We start from the raw sequence: 21618 nt of genomic DNA on the forward strand, positions 1-21618 counted from the left end.
CTGAGGGCCGACACCCTGAAAAATCTGAGATTTAATCTATCAGGCTAAAGCCAATTAAATCTCTTAATAAAAGAATGGACCTCACCCTACGCCACTGACAATGTCTTCCTTCAGACTATCAGGGTCCCCTGAACCAGAAGAATCCTTGTCGCATTGCTGGGGTTGGGGGAAGAGGTGGAAAATTGTGACTCTGGGGGAAAGTGGGATGGGGGAGAGATAAGAGCTAGGGGTGTGTTCTGTTTTATTTTTTTCATTATTCTGCAAAACTCTGCTTCTGTATTCTTTGTTGCCAGGCTACTTCCTGCTTGGGTGGATTATAAATTTAATTTTATAAAATCTGGATACCAAGATTGTCACAACCAGAAAAGGCAGGCATATGCTTTAGGAAGACACAGGAAGAGATGCTTTATGGATATTCTCTAATAACATAAGATTAGAGCGCAAGTTGAAGGATTTATATTGAGGGAAATGTAGGTAGCCCTTAGACTGTACCCTGTCTCTTCAGAGGAATTACTTTAAATCTGTTTTGTGTCTGGAAATCTGGCCCAGTAAACGCCATCTTTTGTTCTTTTTTGTCCTCACAGCTTTTTGTGAAATTGGCGACTTCGAAGACTGCAGTAGAGGACTCTGGTGAGGGGCTGCTCCATGGATAGGGAAGGGTGGTATGGGGTTTACATTATCTTATGTCTCTGAGAAAGGTTATTGTATATACTTTACAATAAAGAATATATGCATTTTAACAAGATATATTAGAAAGAAAAGAGGAGGGAAGGAGAGACGGGGAGAGGGAGGGAGGGAAAGCAAGAGGAAGCAAAGGAGTCAGTAGTTTTTGACCTACACTGCCTTAGGTTTTGCTGCCTTACAAGTAAGTGGATTGGAGTGGGGGAGGGGAAGGGGGTTATGTCATAGCAGGTGTTTTGCAATCAGCTGGTCGTTCTGATTTTGGGGGAAAACTGTCTAAGGCACTAAAAGCCCATTTCAGCCCTGGTAACTCTTACCTGTTGTGAAAGAAGTAGATTTCATTGATAAGGCCTTGAAGCTTACCTAAGAGCCAAGCCAACTGTTTAAAGAGTCTTCTGATTCCCAGAATATCATGCAGAAAACTGTCCTTCCTGACATGACCACCTAAGGAGTCTCTAAATCTAAAAGTAATGTAACTTGGTGCCCCTTTAAGGGCTCAAGATAGTTCTCTTCTCCCTATCCCTCATCTTATAATTTTCCTGAAAATGAGAAGTGTTGGGATCTATTAAGGTGGAATTAGACAAAGAAAACCCAGTATGAGTTTGTAGTCAGCTTTCACATCTTCCTTGGAGTACAGAGGTTTCCTGCCTATTGCATAGTTCATTGTTTAAAAATAAAGTGATACTCACCTTTCCTTATTTCACAAGGATATGAGAATGAGCGATGTCATTATGTCCTTTCAGTGTTTGGAGTTCCTTGGGACATGATGAGCTTCCCTCAACTCTTGAGTTTCTTTTTTCCCCTGGGATGAGCCTGTGTGATGAGTCTGACCATGTGCCCAAGTCTAGAGTCTAGTTTCTGAACCCAGAACCCTCTCTTCCATTGCCCTTTGCAGATAAAGCATACGTGCTGCATGTCAACACACTGGACAGGGTCAGAGAAGAGTGGCAGAGTGAGCACATCAAGGCCTGCGAGGTATGGGAGTGAGAAACCACTCAGGAGGGGGGCAAATCCTGCTCAAACTGGAGAGTCTGGTTTTGTATAAATCCTCTTCCCCTGTATTTTAGCATCCCAATTCTCATACGGTTTGAAAGCATATTAAAAATCTAGAATTTAAGTGGGAGATGGAAGGAAGTAGAAGATGGAAGAAACTGGAATGTTTTCCCCAAACTTCATCTTTCTGCCCTCTCCCCATCCTGACAGTGCTTCCATCTCTGTTCAAGGCTTTCATCCAATGTTTGGCAAGGGCAGGCATTAAACAACTAATCAGTTATTCTTTGATTAAATAATTATGTTTGGAGAGCTTTACCTGTACTTCCTAGGTGCTAAGCGGATGGAGACAGCAAATGAGCAGACTTGAACATTTTTACTTTGCTCACACTCTTTGACTTGATGACTGCCCCCTTTGTTTTCAGATATGACCTCACCTACAATTTCTCAGATAAAATAAAAGACATACCATGGACACTTGCTCAACTTTTTGTCACCTTACCTACACATTTTCTTACCTCTGAACCAGTGGTTGCCAAAGTGAGGTCCAGAACCAGTAATATCGGTAATACCTAGGAACTTGTCAGAGATGCATATTCTTAGGCCTCCCAAACCTACTGAATCAGAAACTGTGGAGGTGGGATCCTCTGATCTCTGTGTTAATAAGCCCCCCCCTCAGCTGATTCTGATGCTGGTTCAAGTAAAAGACCCACTGATCTGCACTTCTCTCCCCTTTTCTCCTATTTCAGTGAAAAAGGGGCTTCTCCCCTGTCCTAATCAGGGTCTTATCCCACCATGTGGGCTCGGGATCCAATCCAGTTGGCCTTCCCCCAACCCCTGGGGTTCCCTTTGATATGAATTCTACTATCATCATTTACAGAAATTTTTTTTTAAAGAACTACCTGCTCTTGCTTTCCATTTGCTACCATCTCTCTTTTCTCACCTGCGCTTCTTGAAGGAGTTGTCTCTACGTTACATCTTCTGTTGTCCCAGTCCTGTGTGTGTGGTTTACTCCACTGAAGCCCTTCTCCGAGGATACCACTGATCCCCTTAATGTGGGGGTCCAGTGGACCTTTGCAGTTTCTAATCTTATTTGACCTGTCTCTGTTGTCTGATATTGTTGGTCACTATCCCCATGCTAAAACACTGTCTTCTGCTTTACTTCCTTGTTCTACACTCTCATGGAAAAGCCCAGAAGAAAATCATTTATAGAAGGTTTTAAAACATGCTAAGTAATACCATGTACATTTTATGGATACAAATATAATATTAAAACCGGGCATGGAAATGATAAAATTTGGGATAGTAGTTATCTCAGGAGAAGAAGGAAGGATATGGAGATTGGAGAAGGCATACAGTGATTTCAGCAGAATCTAAAGTGAACATGGCTGAATTTTTTGGCAATGCTAGGTAGCTGGTACATGAGTATTCGTTACATTGCTCTATGCAAAATATTCTGTAATAAAAATAATATAATATTTCAGTATATAAATACTAAAACATTTGCAGATGATATAATGTATTTGCTTCAAGATAATCCAAGGGATGGGAGAGGTGGTAAGGATATAAGTATATAAGATTGGCTGTGAGTTGATAAATATTAAAGATGATGATGAGTACATGAGAGTTCCATTACACTAGTCTTTGTACCCTTGTATATGTTTGAAGTTTTCCATTATAAAAGTTTAAAAATATAATAACTGATATTCAACTGAGGGTTGACACTGTTTAAGTCACAGTTTAAAGAAATGGTTCTCTTTCCTTGTATATGCATGTACATATAGTTATGTTTCTGTAGGTATTTGAGGCTCAAGAATGTGAACGAATAAACTTCTTCCGGAATGCATTGTGGTTACACGTGAATCAGCTATCACAACAATGTGTCACAAGCGATGATGTAAGTCTGAGGCATCCTCTGAGGATTGTAGCTCTGTATATTGGATTCATTAGAATGGAAGGAACTGTAGACATTTATTAGTTTAACTCCCTTCATTTGAGACCCAGCAAGGTAAAATGACTTGTCCGAGATTACACATTAAGTTGATAGAAGGATCCAGATAAAAGCCTAACTTGCCTGATTCCTGGTTTACTTTACCGCCATGACTTTCTCTTTAAGAAATTCAGAGTTAGGGCAGGAGAGCAGAGAAGGGAGACCGAACACAGTTGAACTCATAGGAGATGTCATAGCATGAACATTTCTGGTCTACTTTACCACCATGACTTTCTCTTTAAGAGATTCAGAGTTAGGACAGGAGAGCAGAGAAGGGAAACTCAGCACAGTTGAACTTCTAACAAATAGAAGATCTCATAGCATGAACATGAGTCCTAGAGATCATGGCATTCTGGAATGGGGTCACCCCAGAACAGCACCAAGTGCTAGCAGACACACACAGAGTCATCCTACTCAACTCTGAGCAGACTGACCCATGCCCAGGCTAATGGTCACTCCAGAGTTAAGGATTTACTTTTACAGCATTCCCAGGGCCATAATCCAGTTTAACATGTAGACAGTAAAGTCATAATGTTCCCAAGTCTCAGAGGGACCAGAATATATTATCACAACCTTTGCTAAGAAAAAGCCATCCTCACTTAGACTGGACATTCACTTTATTTGTTTATTTATTTTAAATTTTCATTATTTTTAAAAATTTATTTATTATTTATTTATGATACATAACCACATGCAAACACAAACATTCTTATCATATGATCATTCCGTTCTTGTTATATAATCAGTAACTCACACTATCATCACATAGTTTTATATTCATCATCATGATCATTTCTTAGAACATCTGCATCAGTTCAGAAAAAAAAAATAGAAAGAAAACAGAAAAAAATTCATATATGCCATACCCTTTACCCCTCCCCTTCACCAATCACCAGCATTTCAATCTACTAAATTTATTTTAATGTTTGTTCCCCCTATTATTTATTTATTTTTAATCCATATGTTTTACTTGTCCGTCGATAAGGTAGACAAAAGGAGCATCAGACACAAGGCTCTCACAACCACACAGTCACACTGTGACAGCCATATCATCATACAATTATCTTCAAGAAACATGGGCATTCACTTTAGAAGAACAATTCAAACACCCAGAATATCTATAGGATTGAATGGAATATTCTCCATGTTAAATAAATGTCTTAGCATTTGTGTGTGGCATTGGTTTTGTGTCATGGAACTTGGTTTCTATTTTTTGTCCCACTAGTATTATTTTTAATCTTTTAACCCATATTTTTGCACTGCCACAAATGTACAGCTCCTCTCTTTAAAAAATTTAAGAACAAATTTGTATCAGAGAGAATGAATCCCTTTCTTTTTCGAGTGCAGAACTTGGGAAATGTCTCCTTTTTCCTTTCCCTTTGAAAAGTCAGCCAGTCATCAAACCTCCTGTTTTAATGAACTGTGCCACAATTAACATGGACATACCTCTGCCTGTTGATGTATCTTCTTTTTATTAGATATATGAAAAAGTCCGTAAGAGTTTAGAAATGTGCAGCATTGAAAAGGACATTGAGTACTTTGTGAATCACCGCAAAACTGGACAGAGTCCGCCAGGTGAATGGGGCAGGGATGGCGGGGTGATTAAGCCATTCTTCTAGCCTGTCTTCTCACATGTCCTAGGGAACAAAGATACCTGCTTCTTTATGTTTTGTTTCTTGATTACTCCCCTAGCCCCAATCAGGTATGAGAATTTCTACTGCCCTCAGAAGAATATGGCCCCACCGGAAAAGGCCACAGGGCCTAACTTGGCAAGGTAATGACTAGCTGCTTTCTAAAAAAAATTTATTGTAATGCAATTTTATTGATATGTTTCATATATTCACATACCATGCAATCACCCAAAGTGTACAATCAGTGATTCACAGTATCATCATATCGTTGTGCATTCATCATCACAATTGACTTTTTTTCTTTTTTGTGGAAAATAACATATATACAAAAAAGCATTAAATTTCAAAGCACGCCGCAACAATTAGTTGTAGAACAGATTTCAGAGTTTGGTATGGGTTACAATTCCATAATTTTAGATTTTACTTCTAACTGCTCCAAGATACTGGAGACTAAAAGAAATATCAATATAATGATTTAGTAATCATACTCATTTGTTAAACCCTACCTTCCCTGTATAACTCCTCCATCTCTTTTTTTTTAATCTAATAATTTCCTTATTAAAGAAACTATACTTTTACAGAAAAACCATGCAGAAAATACAAAGTTCTCATGTATCTCCTATTATTAACACTTCCCTTTAGTTCCCTTTAGTACCTTTGTTACAATTGATGAAATAATATTATTGTAATTGTACTATTAACTGTAGTCTATATTTTACATTAGAGTTTGCTCTGTGTTGTATACTCCTATGATTTTTTAAAAAATTTTATTCAAGTAACACATATATAACCAAAAATTTCCCTTTTTGACCACATTTAAATATTTAATTTGATTTTGACAGCTCTTTTTTTTTTTTTTACATTTTCTTTCAAACTTTTTTATTAGAGAAGTTGTGGGTTTACAGAATAATCATACACAAAATATAGGATTCCCTTACACCACCTCACCACCAACAATTACATTGATGCAGAATATTTGTTAGACTTGATGATAGCACATTTTTATAATTGTATTATTAACTAAAGTCTATTGTTTAACTTAGGGTTCACTTTGTGTAGGATAATTTCATGGATTTTTTAAATAAACTTTTTAGTTATTATGAAATATAACATATATGCAAAAAAGCAATAAATTTCCAAGTACATATTAACAAGTAATTATAGAACAGATTTTAAAGTTTGGTATGTGTTACAGTTCCACGATTTTTTGTTTTTTTCTTCTATCTGCTCCAAGATACTGGAGACCAAGAGAAATATCAATATAATTATTCAGGAGTCATACTCATTTGTTAAATCCTATCATCTCTGTTATACTCCTCCTTCTCTTTAAATAACGTATACACATAAAAGCAATAAATTTCAAAGTACATAACAGCAATTAATTGTAAAACAGATTTCAGAGTCTGGTATGGGTTATAATTCCAAATTTTTTATTTTTATTTCTAGCTGCTGTAAGGTACTGGAGACTAAAAGAAATACCAGTGTAATGATTTAGTACTCATACTCATTTGTTAAACCCGACTTTCTGTGTCTAACTCCACCATCACCTTTGATCTTTCTCCCACTCTCTAGGGGTCTTTGGGCTATGCCCATTCTATTTTTTCATATTGCAAGGGGCTTTTGATAATATGGGATAGGGGAATGGAACTAGTTGAAGGGATGGCCCCTTGGGTTTCAAGACTTATCTGGCCTAGGAACCCATCTGGAGGTTGTAGGTTTCTGGAAAGTAATCATGGTACATGGAACCTTTGTAGAATCTCAGATAAAGCCCTAGGTGTTCTTTAGGGTTGGCCGAAATAGTTTTGGTTGGGGTTTGGCAAACTATGATAGGTAGCAATGTTTAATTGAAGTTTGTGTAAGACTAGCCTCCAGAGTAGCCTCTCAACTCTATTTGAACTCTCTCAGCCACTGATACCTTATTTGTTACACTTCTTTTTCTCTTTTGGTCTGTGTGGCTTTGTCAATCCCATGGTGCCAGGGCCAGGCTCATCCCTGGGATTCATATCTGACATTGCCACAGGAGATTTTTACCCTTGGGTGTAATGTCTCACATAGGAGGGAGAATAATGATTTCACTTGCAGAGTTAGGCTTAGAGAGAGAGAGAGGCCACATCTGAGCAACAAAAGACGTTCTCTAGAAGTTACTCTTAGGTATAACTATGGGTAGGCTATGTTTCTCTGCTATATAAAAAAGCTTCACAAGAGCACGTCTCAAATTCAAAGGCTTGGCCTATTAAGTGGGAGTCCCTGATATTTGAGAGAGAGGTTTCCCTGGTAGTTCAATAATTCCATGTTTTTTCTCCCACCCCTCAAGGAACTTTGCCAAAGACATACTGTGGTATGTATCTGAGCATTACATTAAGCTCTACAGGATTTTAGGCCCTCATTCCCATGACTAGGTGCTTTTAACATAAAGAAAATAACATTTTTTAAAGAAAATAATGTTTAAAAAATACTTTAATTATTAATACTGATAGGCATGGGGTTGTTAAAGGATTCCACATGAGACAGCGAGTTAAAGCTTAAGGAGATTATTGCTAGAAAGAAACAGACAGAGGGCAAACGTAAAGCAGGCAGGTGGGAGCCAGGGAAACCTGCTAGCAAAAGAGAAAGGAGAAATGGCTCTAACTTTCTTTGTGACAGCTTGTGGTTTTAAAGGAAAAACTGTGCCAAGAGGGGTGGGGATGACATGTGGTCGCAGGCATCACCAGGAGATACCAGGCTGGTGCAGATCATGACTTCACATTCATGGTTTTCTGGTCTGGCCTCTGGCAGGTGGGGAGTGAGCACGTTTGTGCTCACTATCTTGCTGTCACATCGGGTCCTGTCAGAAGAGCTGTGGAGGGAGAGAAACTGAAGGGGCCCCATGCCAGAGAACACATTTTGTATGTCAAGTTTTATTTTCTGATACCTAACAAATACTCTAAGGTATATTAGAATTGGAATGTATCTACCACAGCATTTGCTTAATGAAGTTGCTAGATTTTTGGAAATAACATTTTTTTTTATTAATTAAAGAAATTAACACAACATTTAGAAATCATTCCATTCTACATATGCAATAAGTAATTCTTAACATCATCACATAGATGCATGATCATCATTTCTTAGTACATTTGCATCGATTTAGGAAAAGAACTAGCAAAACAGCAGAAAAAGATATAGAATGTTAATATAGAGAAAAAAATAAAAATAATAATAATAGTAAAAAAAAGAAAAGGAAAAAGAAAAAAAAAGACAAACAAACAGACAGACAAAAAAAACACCTATAGCTCAGATGCAGCTTCATTCAGTGTTTTAACATGATTACTTTACAATTAGGTATTATTGTGCTGTCCATTTTTGAGTTTTTGTATCTAGTCCTGTTGCACAGTCTGTATCCCTTCAGCTCCAATTACCCATTATCTTACCCTGTTTCTAACTCCTGCTGGACTCTGTTACCAATGACATATTCCAAGTTTATTCTCAAATGTAGGTTCACATCAGTGGGACCATACAGTACTTGTCCTTTAGTTTTTGGCTAGACTCACTCAGCATAATGTTTTCTAGGTCCATCCATGTTATTACATGCTTCATAAGTTTATTCTGTCTTAAAGCTGCATAATATTCCATCGTATGTATGTACCACAGTTTGTTTAGCCACTCGTCTGTTGATGGACATTTTGGCTGTTTCCATCTCTTTGCAATTGTAAATAATGCTGCTATAAACATTGGTGTGCAAATGTCCGTTTGTGTCTTTGCCCTTAAGTCCTTTGAGTAGATACCTAGCAATGGTATTGCTGGGTCATATGGCAATTCTATATTCAGCTTTTTGAGGAACCGCCAAACTGCCTTCCACAGTGGTTGCACCATTTGACATTCCCACCAACAGTGGATAAGTGTGCCTCTTTCTCCGCATCCTCTCCAGCACTTGTCATTTTCTGTTTTGTTGATAATGGTCATTCTGGTGGGTGTGAGATGATAACTCATGTGGTTTTGATTTGCATTTCTCTAATGGCCAGGGACATTGAGCATCTCTTCATGTGCCTTTTGGCCATTTGTATTTCCTCTTCTGAGAGGTGTCTGTTCAAGTCTTTTTCCCATTTTGTAATTGGGTTGGCTGTCTTTTTGTTGTTGAGTTGGACAATCTCTTTATAAATTCTGGATACTAGACCTTTATCTGATATGTCATTTCCAAATATTGTCTCCCATTGTGTAGGCTATCTTTCTACTTTCTTGATGAAGTTCTTTGATGCACAAAAGTGTTCAATTTTGAGGCGCTCCCATTTATTTATTTCCTTCTTCAGTGCTCTTGCTTTAGGTTTAAGGTCCATAAAACCGCCTCCAATTGTAAGTTTCATAAGATATCTCCCTACATTTTCCTCTAACTGTTTTATGGTCTTAGACCTAATGTTTAGATCTTTGATCCATTTTGAGTTAACTTTTGTATAGGGTGTGAGATATGGGTCTTCTTTCATTCTTTTGCATATGGATATCCAGTTCTCTAGGCACCATTTATTGAAGAGACTGTTCTGTCCCAGGTGAGTTGGCTTGACTGCCTTATCAAAGATCAAATGTCCATAGATGAGAGGGTCTATATCTGAGCACTCTATTTGATTCCATTGGTCGATATATCTATCTTTATGCCAATACCATGCTGTTTTGACCACTGTGGCTTCATAATATGCCTTAAAGTCAGGCAGTGCGAGACCTCCAGCTTCGTTTTTTTTTCCTCAAGATGTTTTTAGCAATTCGGGGCACCCTGCCCTTCCAGATAAATTTGCTTATTGGTTTTTCTATTTCTGAAAAATAAGTTGTTGGGATTTTGATTGGTATTGCGTTGAATCTGTACATCAGTTTAGGTAGAATTGACATCTTAACTATATTTAGTCTTCCAATCCATGAACACGGTATGCCCTTCCATCTATTTAGGTCTTCTGTGATTTCTTTTAACAGTTTTTTGTAGTTTTCTTTATATAGGTTTTTTGTCTCTTGAGTTAAATTTATTCCTAGGTATTTTATTCTTTTAGTTGCAATTGTAAATGGGATTCGTTTCTTGATTTCCCCCTCAGCTTGTTCATTACTAGTGTATAGAAATGCTACAGATCTTTGAATGTTGATCTTGTAACCTGCTACTTTGCTGTACTCATTTATTAGCTCTAATAGTTTTGTTGTGGATTTTTCTGGGTTTTTCACGTATAGTATCATATCGTCTGCAAACAGTGATAGTTTTACTTCTTCCTTTCCAATTTTGATGCCTTGTATTTCTTTTTCTTGCCTAATTGCTCTGGCTAGAACCTCCAACACAATGTTGAATAATAGTGGTGATAATGGACATCCTTGTCTTGTTCCTGATCTTAGGGGGAAAGTTTTCAATTTTTCCCCATTGAGGATGATATTACCTCTCGGTTTTTCATATATTCCCTCTATCATTTTAAGGAAGTTCCCTTGTATTCCTATCTTTTGAAGTGTTTTCAACAAGAAAGGATGTTGAATCTTGTCAAATGCCTTCTCTGCATCAATTGAGATGATCATGTGATTTTTCTGCTTTGATTTGTTGATATGGTGTATTACATGAATTGATTTTCTTATGTTGAACCATCCTTGCATACCTGGGATGAATCCTACTTGGTCATGATGTATAATTCTTTTAATGTGTTGTTGGATATGATTTGCTAGAATTTTATTGAGGATTTTTGCATCTATATTCATTAGAGAGATTGGTCTGTAGTTTTCTTTTTTTGTAATATCTTTGCCTGGTTTTGGTATGAGGGTGATGTTGGCTTCATAGAATGAATTAGGTAGTTTTCCCTCCACTTCGATTTTTTTGAAGAGTTTGAGGAGAGTTGGTACTAATTCTTTCTGGAATGTTTGATAGAATTCACATGTGAAGCCGTCTGGTCCTGGACTTTTCTTTTTAGGAAGCTTTTGAATGACTGATTCAATTTCTTTACTTGTGATTGGTTTGTTGAGGTCATCTATTTCTTCTTGAGTCAAAGTTGGTTGTTCATGTCTTTCCAGGAACCCGTCTATTTCATCTAAATTGTTGTATTTATTAGCGTAAAGTTGTTCATAGCTGTTATTACCTCCTTTATTTCTGTGAGGTCAGTAGTTATGTCTCCTCTTCCATTTCTGATCTTATTTATTTGCATCCTCTCTCTTCTTCTTTTTGTCACTCTTGCTAAGGGCCCGTCAATCTTATTGATTTTCTCATAGAGCCAACTTCTGGTCTTATTGATTTTCTCTATTGTTTTCATGTTTTCAATTTCATTTATTTCTGCTCTAATCTTTGTTATTTCTTTCCTTTTGCTTGCTTTGGGATTAGTTTGCTGTTCTTTCTCCAGTTCTTCCAAGTGGACAGTTAATTCCTGCATTTTTGCCTTTTCTTCTTTTTGATATAGGCATTTAGGGCAATAAATTTTCCTCTTAGCACTGCCTTTGCTGCGCCCCATAAGTTTTGATATGTTGTGTTTATGTTTTCATTCGCCTCGAGGTATTTACTAATTTCTGTTGCAATTTCTTCTTTGACCCACTTGTTGTTTAAGAGTGTGTTGTTGAGCCTCCATGTATTTGTGAATTTTTCTGGCACTCCTCCTGTTATTGTTTTCCAACTTCATTCCTTTATGATCCTAGAAAGTGTTGTGTATGATTTCAATCTTTTTAAATTTGTTAAGACTTGCTTTGTGACCCAGCATATGGTCTATCTTTGAGAATGATCCATGAGCACTTGAAAAAAAAGGTGTATCCTGCTGTTGTGGGATGTAATGTCCTATAAATGTCTGTTAAGTCTAGCTCATTTATAGTAATATTCAGATTCTCTATTTCTTTATTGATCCTCTGTCTAGATGTTCTGTCCATTGATGAGAGTGATGAATTGAAGTCTCCAACTATTATGGTATATGTGTGTATTTCCCTTTTCAGTGTTTGCTGTGTATTCCTCACGTATTTTGGAGCATTCTGGTTCGGTGCATAAATATTTATGATTGTTATGTCTTCTTGTTTAATTGTTCCTTTTATTAGTAGATAGTGTCCTTCTTTGTCTCTTTTAACTGTTTTACATTTGAAGTCTAATTTGTTGGATATTAGTGTAGCCACTCCTGCTCTTTTCTGGTTGTTATTTGCATGAAATATCTTTTCCCAACCTTTCACTTTCAACCTATGTTTATCTTTGGGTCTAAGATGTGTTTCCTGTAGACAGCATATAAAAGGATCCTGTTTTTTAATCCATTCTGCCAGTCTATGTCTTTTGATTGGGGAATTCAGTCCATTAACATTTAGTGTTATTACTGTTTGGATAATATTTTCCTCTACCATTTTGCCTTTTGTATTATGTTCATCATATCTGATTTTCCTTCTTTCTACACTCTTCTCCATACCTCTCTTTTCGTATCTGACTCTAGTGCTCCCTTTAGTGTTTTTTGCAGAGCTGGTCTCTTGGTCACGAATTCTCTCAGTGACTTTTTGTCTGAGAATGTTTTAATTTCTCCTTCATTTTTGAAGGACAATTTTTTGGATATAGAAGTCTTGGTTGGCAGTTTTTCTCTTTTAGTAATTTAAATATATCATCCCACTGTCTTCTAGCTTCCATGGTTTCTGCTGAGAAATCTACACATAGTCTTATTCAGTTTCCCTTGTATGTGATGGATTGTTTTTCTCTTGCTGCTTTCAAGATCCTCTCTTTTTCTTTGACCTCTGACATTCTGACTAGTAAGTGTCTTGGAGAGCGCCTATTTGGGTCTATTCTCTTTGGGGTGCACTGCACTTCTTGGATCTGTAATTTTAGGTCTTTCATAAGAATTGGGAAATTTTCAGTTATAATTTCTTCCATTAGTTTTTCTCCTCCTTTTCCCTTCTCTTCTCCTTCCGGGATACCCACAACACGTATATTTGTGCGCTTCATATTGTCCTTCAGTTCCCTGATCCCCTGTTCAAATTTTTCCATTCTTTTCCGGATAGTTTCTGTTTCTTTTTGGAATTCAGATGGTCCATCCTCTGAATCACTAATTCTATCTTCTGTCTCTTTAAAATCTATCATTGTAGGTATCCATTGTTTTTTCCATCTTTTCTACTTTGTCCTTCACTTCCATAAGTTCTGTCATTTGTTTTTTCAGTTTTTCTATTTCTTCTTTTTGTTCAGCCCATGTCTTCTTCATGTCCTCCCTCAATTTATTGATTTTGTTTTTGAAGAGGTTTTCCATTTCTGTTCGTATATTCAGCATTAGTTGTCTCAGCTCCTGTATTTATCAGTTTTTCTGTTTCTTCTTTTTGTTCAGCCCATGTCTTCTTCATGTCCTCCCTCAATTTATCGATTTCATTTTTGAAGAGGTTTTCCATTTCTGTTCATATATTCAGCATTAGTTGTCTCAGCTCCTGTATCTCATTTGAACTATTGGTTTGTTCATTTGACTGGGCCATATTTTCGATTTTCTGAGTGTGATCCGTTATCTTCTGCTGGCGTCTGGGCATTTAGTCAGATTTCCCTGGGTGTTGGACCCAACAGGTTTAAAGATTTTTCTGTGAAATCTCTGGGTTCTGTTTTTCTTATCCTGCCCAGTAGGTGGCGCTCGTGGCACTCGTTTGTCTGCGGGTCCCACCAGTAAAAAGTGCTGTGGGTCCTTTAACTTTGGAAAACTCTAGCCGTGGGGGAGGTTCTCCAGCCAAAGCGGCTTGGAAGAGTGCCAATCCGAATCTCCCAGCCGGCCCGGGAATCCGAACGCGGGGTGGGTCGCCGGCCGCCACAACCTGGGAGAGCTCCCGTCCGAATCTCCTAGCCGGTCCGAGGCGCCAAGCGTGGCGGGAGGGCGCCAGCCGCCGCGGCCCGGGGCAGTGCACCGTTCCCAGCCAGACTGGGAAGCCACGTGTTTGGAAGGGACCCCAGTCACCGTGCTCCGTGGCCTGCGGATCTCCGATGCAATTCTCCCAGCTGGTCCGGGGGGCCGCGCGTGGGGGGGGGCGCCAGCCGCCGCGGCTTGAGGGAACCACCTGTCCAATTCTCCCAGCCGGCCTGGGAAGGAGGGAGGGAGGGACTCCGGCCGCCTGCCGCCCGGCCCGGGAAAGCCCGCGCCCCTCAGCGATCTCACCGGAGTGGGTTCTCCCAGCCAGTCAGCCATTCCAGAATGGGGTACGCTGTCTTCTTGATCTCTGTCATGGCTCCGGGAGCTGTTCTGTATCGTTTCTACTCCCCTAGTAGCTGTTCTGGAGGAGGAACTAAGACCCGCGCGTCTTACTAAGCCGCCATCTTCTCCGGAAGTCCTTCGGAAATAACATTTTTTGGACAAATATTAAATGGATTTTACTAATCATAGTCCAAGGTGGATTATATCATGCTTGAGTGTGATAATTATTATGTGTTTATGAATTCTATATCTTCCTTACATCCAGTAGAAAGCAAGAGACAGCAAGCCATAGACCTTAATGGGTCAGTTCTGACTTGGCTGTTTGTGTAGTGCCCATGATCTAAGACTAGTTTGACATTTTTAAAGGGTTGAAAAAAAAATAATATTTCATGACTTGTGAAAATTATATGAATTTCAAATTTCAGAATTTATACATAAAATTTTATTGAAAGACAGCTATGCTTATTCTTCTCAATGTCCCCCACCCCAGGGCTGCTTTCATGCTCAAGTTGAGTAGCTGTGACAAAGACTGTGTGTGCGCAACAAAGCCTAAGCATTTACTATTTATTCCTTGATAGAAAATGCTTGCTGCTTCCTGGTAAAAAAGATCCTGGTGGATGAGATATTTGTTTCATGAAAAGTCAAGTTGGAAGTTGAAGCTGTTGAATTCATAGTACCTTTTAGTAAAAGGGAAGAGGGTATGTTGGTAGAAGTTTTCAGGATCATCAATATATAAAGTACTGTTCAAAACAGTTAACATGAATTAACTCATTTAATCCTGACAATGATGTAGGGACAGTTTCTCTCTGTTTTCCATTTTACACACAGAGGTACCAATGCACAAGGAGATCAGAAATTTGTCACAAAGCTGATATTTTAATCCTGCTATGCTGGGTTGGAGGTAGATGGCAGATGTCTGTTTCTAACCACTGGGAAATCCTGCCTGTCAGCATAGCTTAGATTTCAGTAGGTCAGAGCTTCAGCTCTTTTGCTTTATCTGAGCTTTTATTTACCCTCCAGAGCAAAAACCAGTTGTGAAGTAGAAAGTTATAAAAATAAAAAGAATTTGCCTAAAAGATTTTGGTTTTCATTTCTTACAGGAGAGGACCTCTCCCAGTTCCTAAAGATTTATCAGGTATGTCACCAAGAAACTCTGTTTAAAATGCTTATGTCATGTTTTCTTTAAAGTTGATTGCTTGGGTACACAGGTGGTTCATTGGTAGAATGCTCGCCTTCCATGCGGGAGACCCGGAATCAATTCCCAGACCATGCACCCCCCCCCCCAAAAAAAAGTCGAATAACTAGAATTTTGAAATAAAGGAAAATAAAGGAACTAATGGAATAAATTCTCAAAAGAAAGAGCTTATATTAGACTCTTGCTATAATACTGTCACAGAATGGAGTTTGGTAATTGGTGATCTACTTTATAGTTTATAGAAGAGAATTAAGTTACTGAAATATGTTATTATAAGGTAATCTTATCGAAAAGATTATTTAAGTTTGGGAGCATGAGAATAACAGAATTGAGATAGTTTCCTTTGGATTACCCATACATATAATTTATAGAAGGTACAGATGTCTAGAAACATATAACTTAATTTTGTATTTTAAGTACATGCCCATAATTGGAGCTGTCACTGATGACACTGGTCTCTTTTTTCTCTAAATTCCTATGATACCTCTTGGAGAATCACACATTTTAGCATTTTTTATTAATTGTATTCCATGGATAATTATTAGGTCCTTTGAGGGAAGAAACTTGATCACTCTCTATATCATTCAGAATACATAACATGGAATTGGGAACATAAAAGGGGCTTGTTCAAGTTTGCTAGCTGCCAGAATGCAATATATCAGAAATGGAAGAGCTTTTAAAAAGAGGAATTTAATAAATTGCTAGTTTACAGTTCTAAGGCTGAGAAAATGTCCCAATTAAAGCAAGTCTATAAAAATGTCCAAATAAAGACATCCAGGGAAAGATACCTTGGTTCAAGAAGGCCAATGAAGTTCAGAGTTTCTCTTTCCACTGGAAAGGCATGTGGTGAACATGGCGACGTCTATTAGCTTCCTCTCCAGGTCTCTTGCTTCATGAAGCTCCCTAGCAGTGTTCTCTTTCTTCATCTCCAAAGGTTGCTGGCTGGTGGATTCTGTGGTTCTCTCATCATTCTGTCGTGGCTCTATGGCTCTCTCCTTGTTCTCAAAAAGAAACTCTCTCCAAAATGTCTTCTCTTGTATAGGATTCCAGTAAAGTAATCAAGACCCATATAGACTGGGTAGAGACACATCTCCATCTAATCAAGTTAATACCCACAACTGATTGAGTCACATCTCCGTGGATATAAACTAATCAGATTCCAACATATTGTACTGAATAGGGATTAGAAGAAACAGGTGCTCCTATAAGATTGATTAGGATTAAAACATGGCTTTCCTAGGGTACATAAATCCTTTCAAACCAGCACAGTGCTTAACATTTGTTATTTGATTAAAAGAAAGATATACCTATCTTTGTTAAGGGATTGAGGGAAGAAGACAACTCATACTGCATTTAGCACCATACTAAAAATTTAGTGGCTAAATTATATCTTTGAATAATCTAGAGATGGAGTTCCATTTCTTGTTTCCCCTATTTGATGATGTGTGACTTTATTTTTGTCCATTTTTGAATATGGCTTCACTGTGAGTGCTGCTATCTAGACATAGCTGAAAAGGGCAATTGAGCCTTAATAGTGATTTCCAAAATGTTCTCAGGCTTGTAGCCATGACTGTTATTTGTCAGTTTCGTAGCCAGATAAATTTTCTTCTAAAGAAAGGACAGCCATGAGAATCTTTACGTGGAATGCCTTGATTAGAAAAGGGCTAACATCTTATTATGAAAAAAGACTAGATCTCTGTTGTCCTGTGTTTTGTCCTTTACAGATAACTCTGATTATTCTTTGGTGGCTGACTACAGTCTGATCTATCAGTAGCATCAATGGTAAGAACCTTTCATTTTCATACAGTTGAGCTGCATTTAGACTACTGATTCTGTTTTTGAAGTCTTTGGAGCTTTTTTATACTACTGCTGCAAAAAAGCATGGCCTTGCCTCCGGCCTCCATGCTGGTAGGTGTGGGATCCCTGCAGGATGGCCTCTCTGGATCCCATAACTGAAAGGGGACTAGTGAACACAGAGTACCTGTTTGAGCAGGGCATTTCCCCCTTCATTAATTATTCTGTAATTCTTTATCTGCCCTTGATGTGCTCTTCTGTGGCTAATACACACTTAGACTTAAGGAGATGCTCACAAACACACATGATTCTCACTGTTTAAGTAATTTAGCCTTTAGTGTACTCTCCCCACCCCTTAAAAGAGGAAATGTTGAGTAAAAAGTCAGTGAAAACAATGCAAATATCACACTCACCAAACAAATGGGCATTATACGAGTCATCCTGTACCAGATTGTCACTGCTCTAAACTTGCAAACCACAAGGTTTCAAAGAGGAGGACTTAATGCAACTAAGCTAACCAAGTCTGCGAAGGTGACTACACCGTGCCTCTCCCTGTTTGGCCCTCAGCTGCTCCATGCCCCACGTCAAAATCAGTCTTCCTACTGAGTCGGAATGCCTCAGAAGCTAAGGTAGTAATACTAAGGGAAACTCCTCATAAAATGTAATTTTTCTAACCCCAAGATACATTTATTACAGTTTGATTATATGTGCATCTATAAGCAAAGAAAAAGTTTGAAAGGATATATTTCTAAAAAAAGGTATTTTTTGTTTATCCTTGTTTCATAATCATCTTCAGTGAAAATTTATTACTTATTTAATTAAAAACTGTTTTAATGAGTTGATCCACTTGCATATGATTGATCTTAGTGTGTTCCTGAGAGGGTCAGGATAATAGGGGCAGGAAGTGGGATACAGAAAGAAGACATAATAAAACTGAAACAAACTCTCTCCCACTCTTCCTGGTTTGGTATTGGTGATATTTACAGTCACTTAGAAAACAAAATAGATTTTCAACAGTAGTCCTTGGTGATTTTCCTACAGTGTTTTATACCACCTAAAAGTGCTTGGAAGTGAGCACTTCATAGCTTATCTTCAGTCCTTAAAAAATACCTACTTCATGACCTGTAACTAATTAGCTATGCAGGATAGAAACCAAGTTGTCATAATTAGATGGAAATAATTGGCCAGTGCATTTTTAAACATTATTCTTTAAATTGCTTAAAAAATATGTTTAATGTAAGTAACTCTGTAGTAATGGAAATTGAAAACATAAAATGCCCCATTCTTTATAATTTTCTGACCTACAAGCAAACTGTAGTCTTTACCAAACTGTAGTCATCAATTTTTCTTTATTTCAAAAGTCTCCCTCATTCTCATGGTAAGAGGCAAGGCCCTGATTGTTGGCAGAGCAGACTTGGGAAATCAATGATTTGTGATTCAAAGGTGAAATCTGCTCTCTGGAACATCATGTAGTTGATGGGTATGGGCTGGCATTGGCAACTCGAAGTGTTTCTTTTTACTTTTTTCTTCTCTCCTACCTTTACCAATTTGGGTGAAGTATATATTCTATTTGCTTAATGATAACCCTGTTTCCTCAGAGCCTAAGAATCTGATGTTTGAATTCAAGATGCCAATGCTAACACATGTACTTGAGTTACATCTCTCAAGTTATATCCTTTCATAGGGATACACTAGTGTCCGTGCCAGTTCAGTGAGTAGCGGCTCAACTTACACATGAATAATTGACTGAGTTTAAGATAACTTTAAAGAAGGAAGTCTAGTTTTGTTAATAAATTATGTAAGCAACTTACCTCATTTTAAATACTTTGAACAAACCTCTGGAATTGAAATTTAAATAGAAATATTTAGAAATTTATGATTTGTTCTACAGTTGTTGATTTCTCATGTTTAATTCTAATGTGCATCGGTAAAGATGGACTATAAATTTTGAATTTAAAAGTATAGGTATCAAAAAATAAAAATGCATGTATTATTTACCATAAAGCTGTACTATCATTACCACATTCTACTTTTCATCACTTGGAATACCCATTCCTTGACATTTGTTTTCCTTAGCTGAGCACATTTAATGTTGAATACACTTGAAGTTAGAAACAGTTGCTGACATGAATGGCGCATTCAAATGAAATTTCTTTGTTATTTTCTTTCAGAAAACAAAGCTTTTACAGCTGTAGCCTCTCTGTGGTGTTGAAGGAGGCACTCTGAGCAGCAGAGTCTGTAGCCAAATTGTGTTGATCATGAAGATTTTGAAGTGAAATCTTGCTGTAACTTTTTTTTTCTTTTTTTTTCCTTTTTTGCATGCACAGGCACTGGGAATTGAACCCGTGTCTCTGGCATGGCAGGTGAGAACTCTGCCTGCTGAGCTACTGTGGCCTGCCCTTGCTGTAACTTTTTTATATTTTAAATTTATGGTATACATTTAATTCAAATTAAGTTAGTAGAGTTCTGCCATTTACAAATTGTCCAAGACCAAAGGATTATCCTTTCATCCTTTACCAATCCGTTACTAAAGTTGTGAATGAATTGTGTTTTCTACTTGGGAAACAGGAAAAGTCTCTGGATTTGGAGTGCTGATTCTTTTGGGAGGGCAGGGGGGAGGTTGTGGAGTGTGGCAGAGCTGGCTGTATTGGAGTCAGTCATCAGTCTACAGAAGCAGTTCCTTTAGCTTCAGCGGGCAGCTTGGTTATGGAATTACCACTGGGACATAAACACTCTGTGATGCAAGATTTAAAATGACCTTTCCTTTTTGCTGGAAGACTTAGAGGCCATCTGATCACACTTTCTTATTTTACAGATGAGGGAAGGAGGCCCAAAAGTGTTAACCCAATTTCCTTACAATTCCTCCAGCTGGTTAGGGGTAGAACGAGGGCCCAGGCTCATCCCACATCATCATTCTTCTAATCCTTTTTGAGGCTTTGATGCTCATGCCAAATATTTTTGCCAGCACTTCTTTTTGATTGGGATATTTACCAGGGTTTAAATGTCACACTATTTTTATATGGATCATTATGTGTACTGAACTACAGACTGTCACATTTAATCTAATCTAAGAAGCCATCGATTGTAAAACACACCGTTATTTTATGTGCCTCTAAGAAGGTGAGTGGCACAGCTGCCAGTTAAGTTTTGACAAGTCACTGATGACCAAGACCATTTGAATTGGAGGCATGAAAGGGTGAAAAAATGTACATCTTAACATCAATGCAGTAAAGTATTTTGACTCCATTCCTCAAGAGAATTTTATAGTTGCAAAGCCAATCCTCAACTCTAGGCTTTCACAGAGAACCTGTCCCTTTCTAGACCCTGGAATCTTTAAAGAGTTAATTTAACCCTTTCACAAATATTTGGATCTTCCTCATGTCCCCACAAACAGCAAGGAAGTTATGTACGTTTTGTACAACAATTGCACACTGTGAGAAAACGGTACATTTTAGTTAATTACAAGTTAAAATAGCACTTTGCACATCTACAGTTCTGTTGTGCAGTCCTATGTTACCATGTAGAAGCCATTTTTTCTCTTTTAAGTTACATAGTTTTTAAACATTTAAAAAATTACATAGTTTCCCTGAACTATATAAAATTGAAAGAAGATCCATTAATACCCCCCACCCCCTTTAAATGTACTACTGAATGTGATAGTATCTTGTCATGACAGGAAACTTGCATCAGTTGGATATCCTTTTGAGAAACTGAAATTGGCAAAGGGTCATTGACTTCCCCAAACTGAACTGAATCAGGAAATTTTCCTGCAAACTCAGAATATTTTATTTTTAAGTATTTTACTTATTGTTGGCGATTTCTCAGGGATTTCACTCTTCTCTTGATTGGCCAGCATAATTGATGTAAAGATGTTTTATGAATTGAAAATATTATGTTTATTTTATTGCTCTTTAGTTTGATATGAAATAAAATAAAGTTTCTTGGTGATTTGAGATTGCTTTTGCATTTTTTGGTTCCCATATCTCTTTTCCCAGCTTTATTTCACCTTTTGTCACATTTGCTTTTGTTAAAATACAGAAAGACAAATCATTGGTCAGGAAGGCCAGCAGAGACTGGTGCCACCTCCTATTAATCCTTCAGGTGTTAGTGGCAATGCCACTTCCTCAAGGAGGCTTGTTAAATTGGATCCCACCTCTCTATCCTTCCTCCCCCGCTTCATTTTTCTTGTTATTACAAGATTCACTCTTGAAATAATTGTTCAAGGTCTGTCTGCCTTTTCTG

The 21618-nt window shown here is 37.8% G+C and overlaps 1 protein-coding gene across 2 annotated transcripts in view; it reads left to right on the forward strand.

Annotated features, from left to right (window-relative positions):
- The window catches only part of PSTPIP2 (proline-serine-threonine phosphatase interacting protein 2), a 136550-nt gene extending 115226 nt beyond the window's left edge, over positions 1-21324 (forward strand). For both annotated transcript variants that reach the window (XM_077135571.1, XM_077135570.1), the window contains exons 8-15: positions 585-630; positions 1577-1656; positions 3470-3568; positions 5140-5236; positions 5354-5435; positions 15488-15522; positions 17307-17364; positions 19548-21324. In XM_077135571.1, coding sequence (XP_076991686.1) covers positions 585-630; positions 1577-1656; positions 3470-3568; positions 5140-5236; positions 5354-5435; positions 15488-15522; positions 17307-17356 — 489 coding nt within the window. In that variant the 3' untranslated portion in view covers positions 17357-17364; positions 19548-21324. The remainder of the gene's footprint in view (positions 1-584; positions 631-1576; positions 1657-3469; positions 3569-5139; positions 5237-5353; positions 5436-15487; positions 15523-17306; positions 17365-19547) is intronic.
- Positions 21325-21618: the final 294 nt, after the last annotated feature.

This window comes from Tamandua tetradactyla, chromosome 18 (genome assembly GCF_023851605.1).
Source record: "Tamandua tetradactyla isolate mTamTet1 chromosome 18, mTamTet1.pri, whole genome shotgun sequence".
Lineage (NCBI taxonomy): Eukaryota > Metazoa > Chordata > Mammalia > Pilosa > Myrmecophagidae > Tamandua > Tamandua tetradactyla.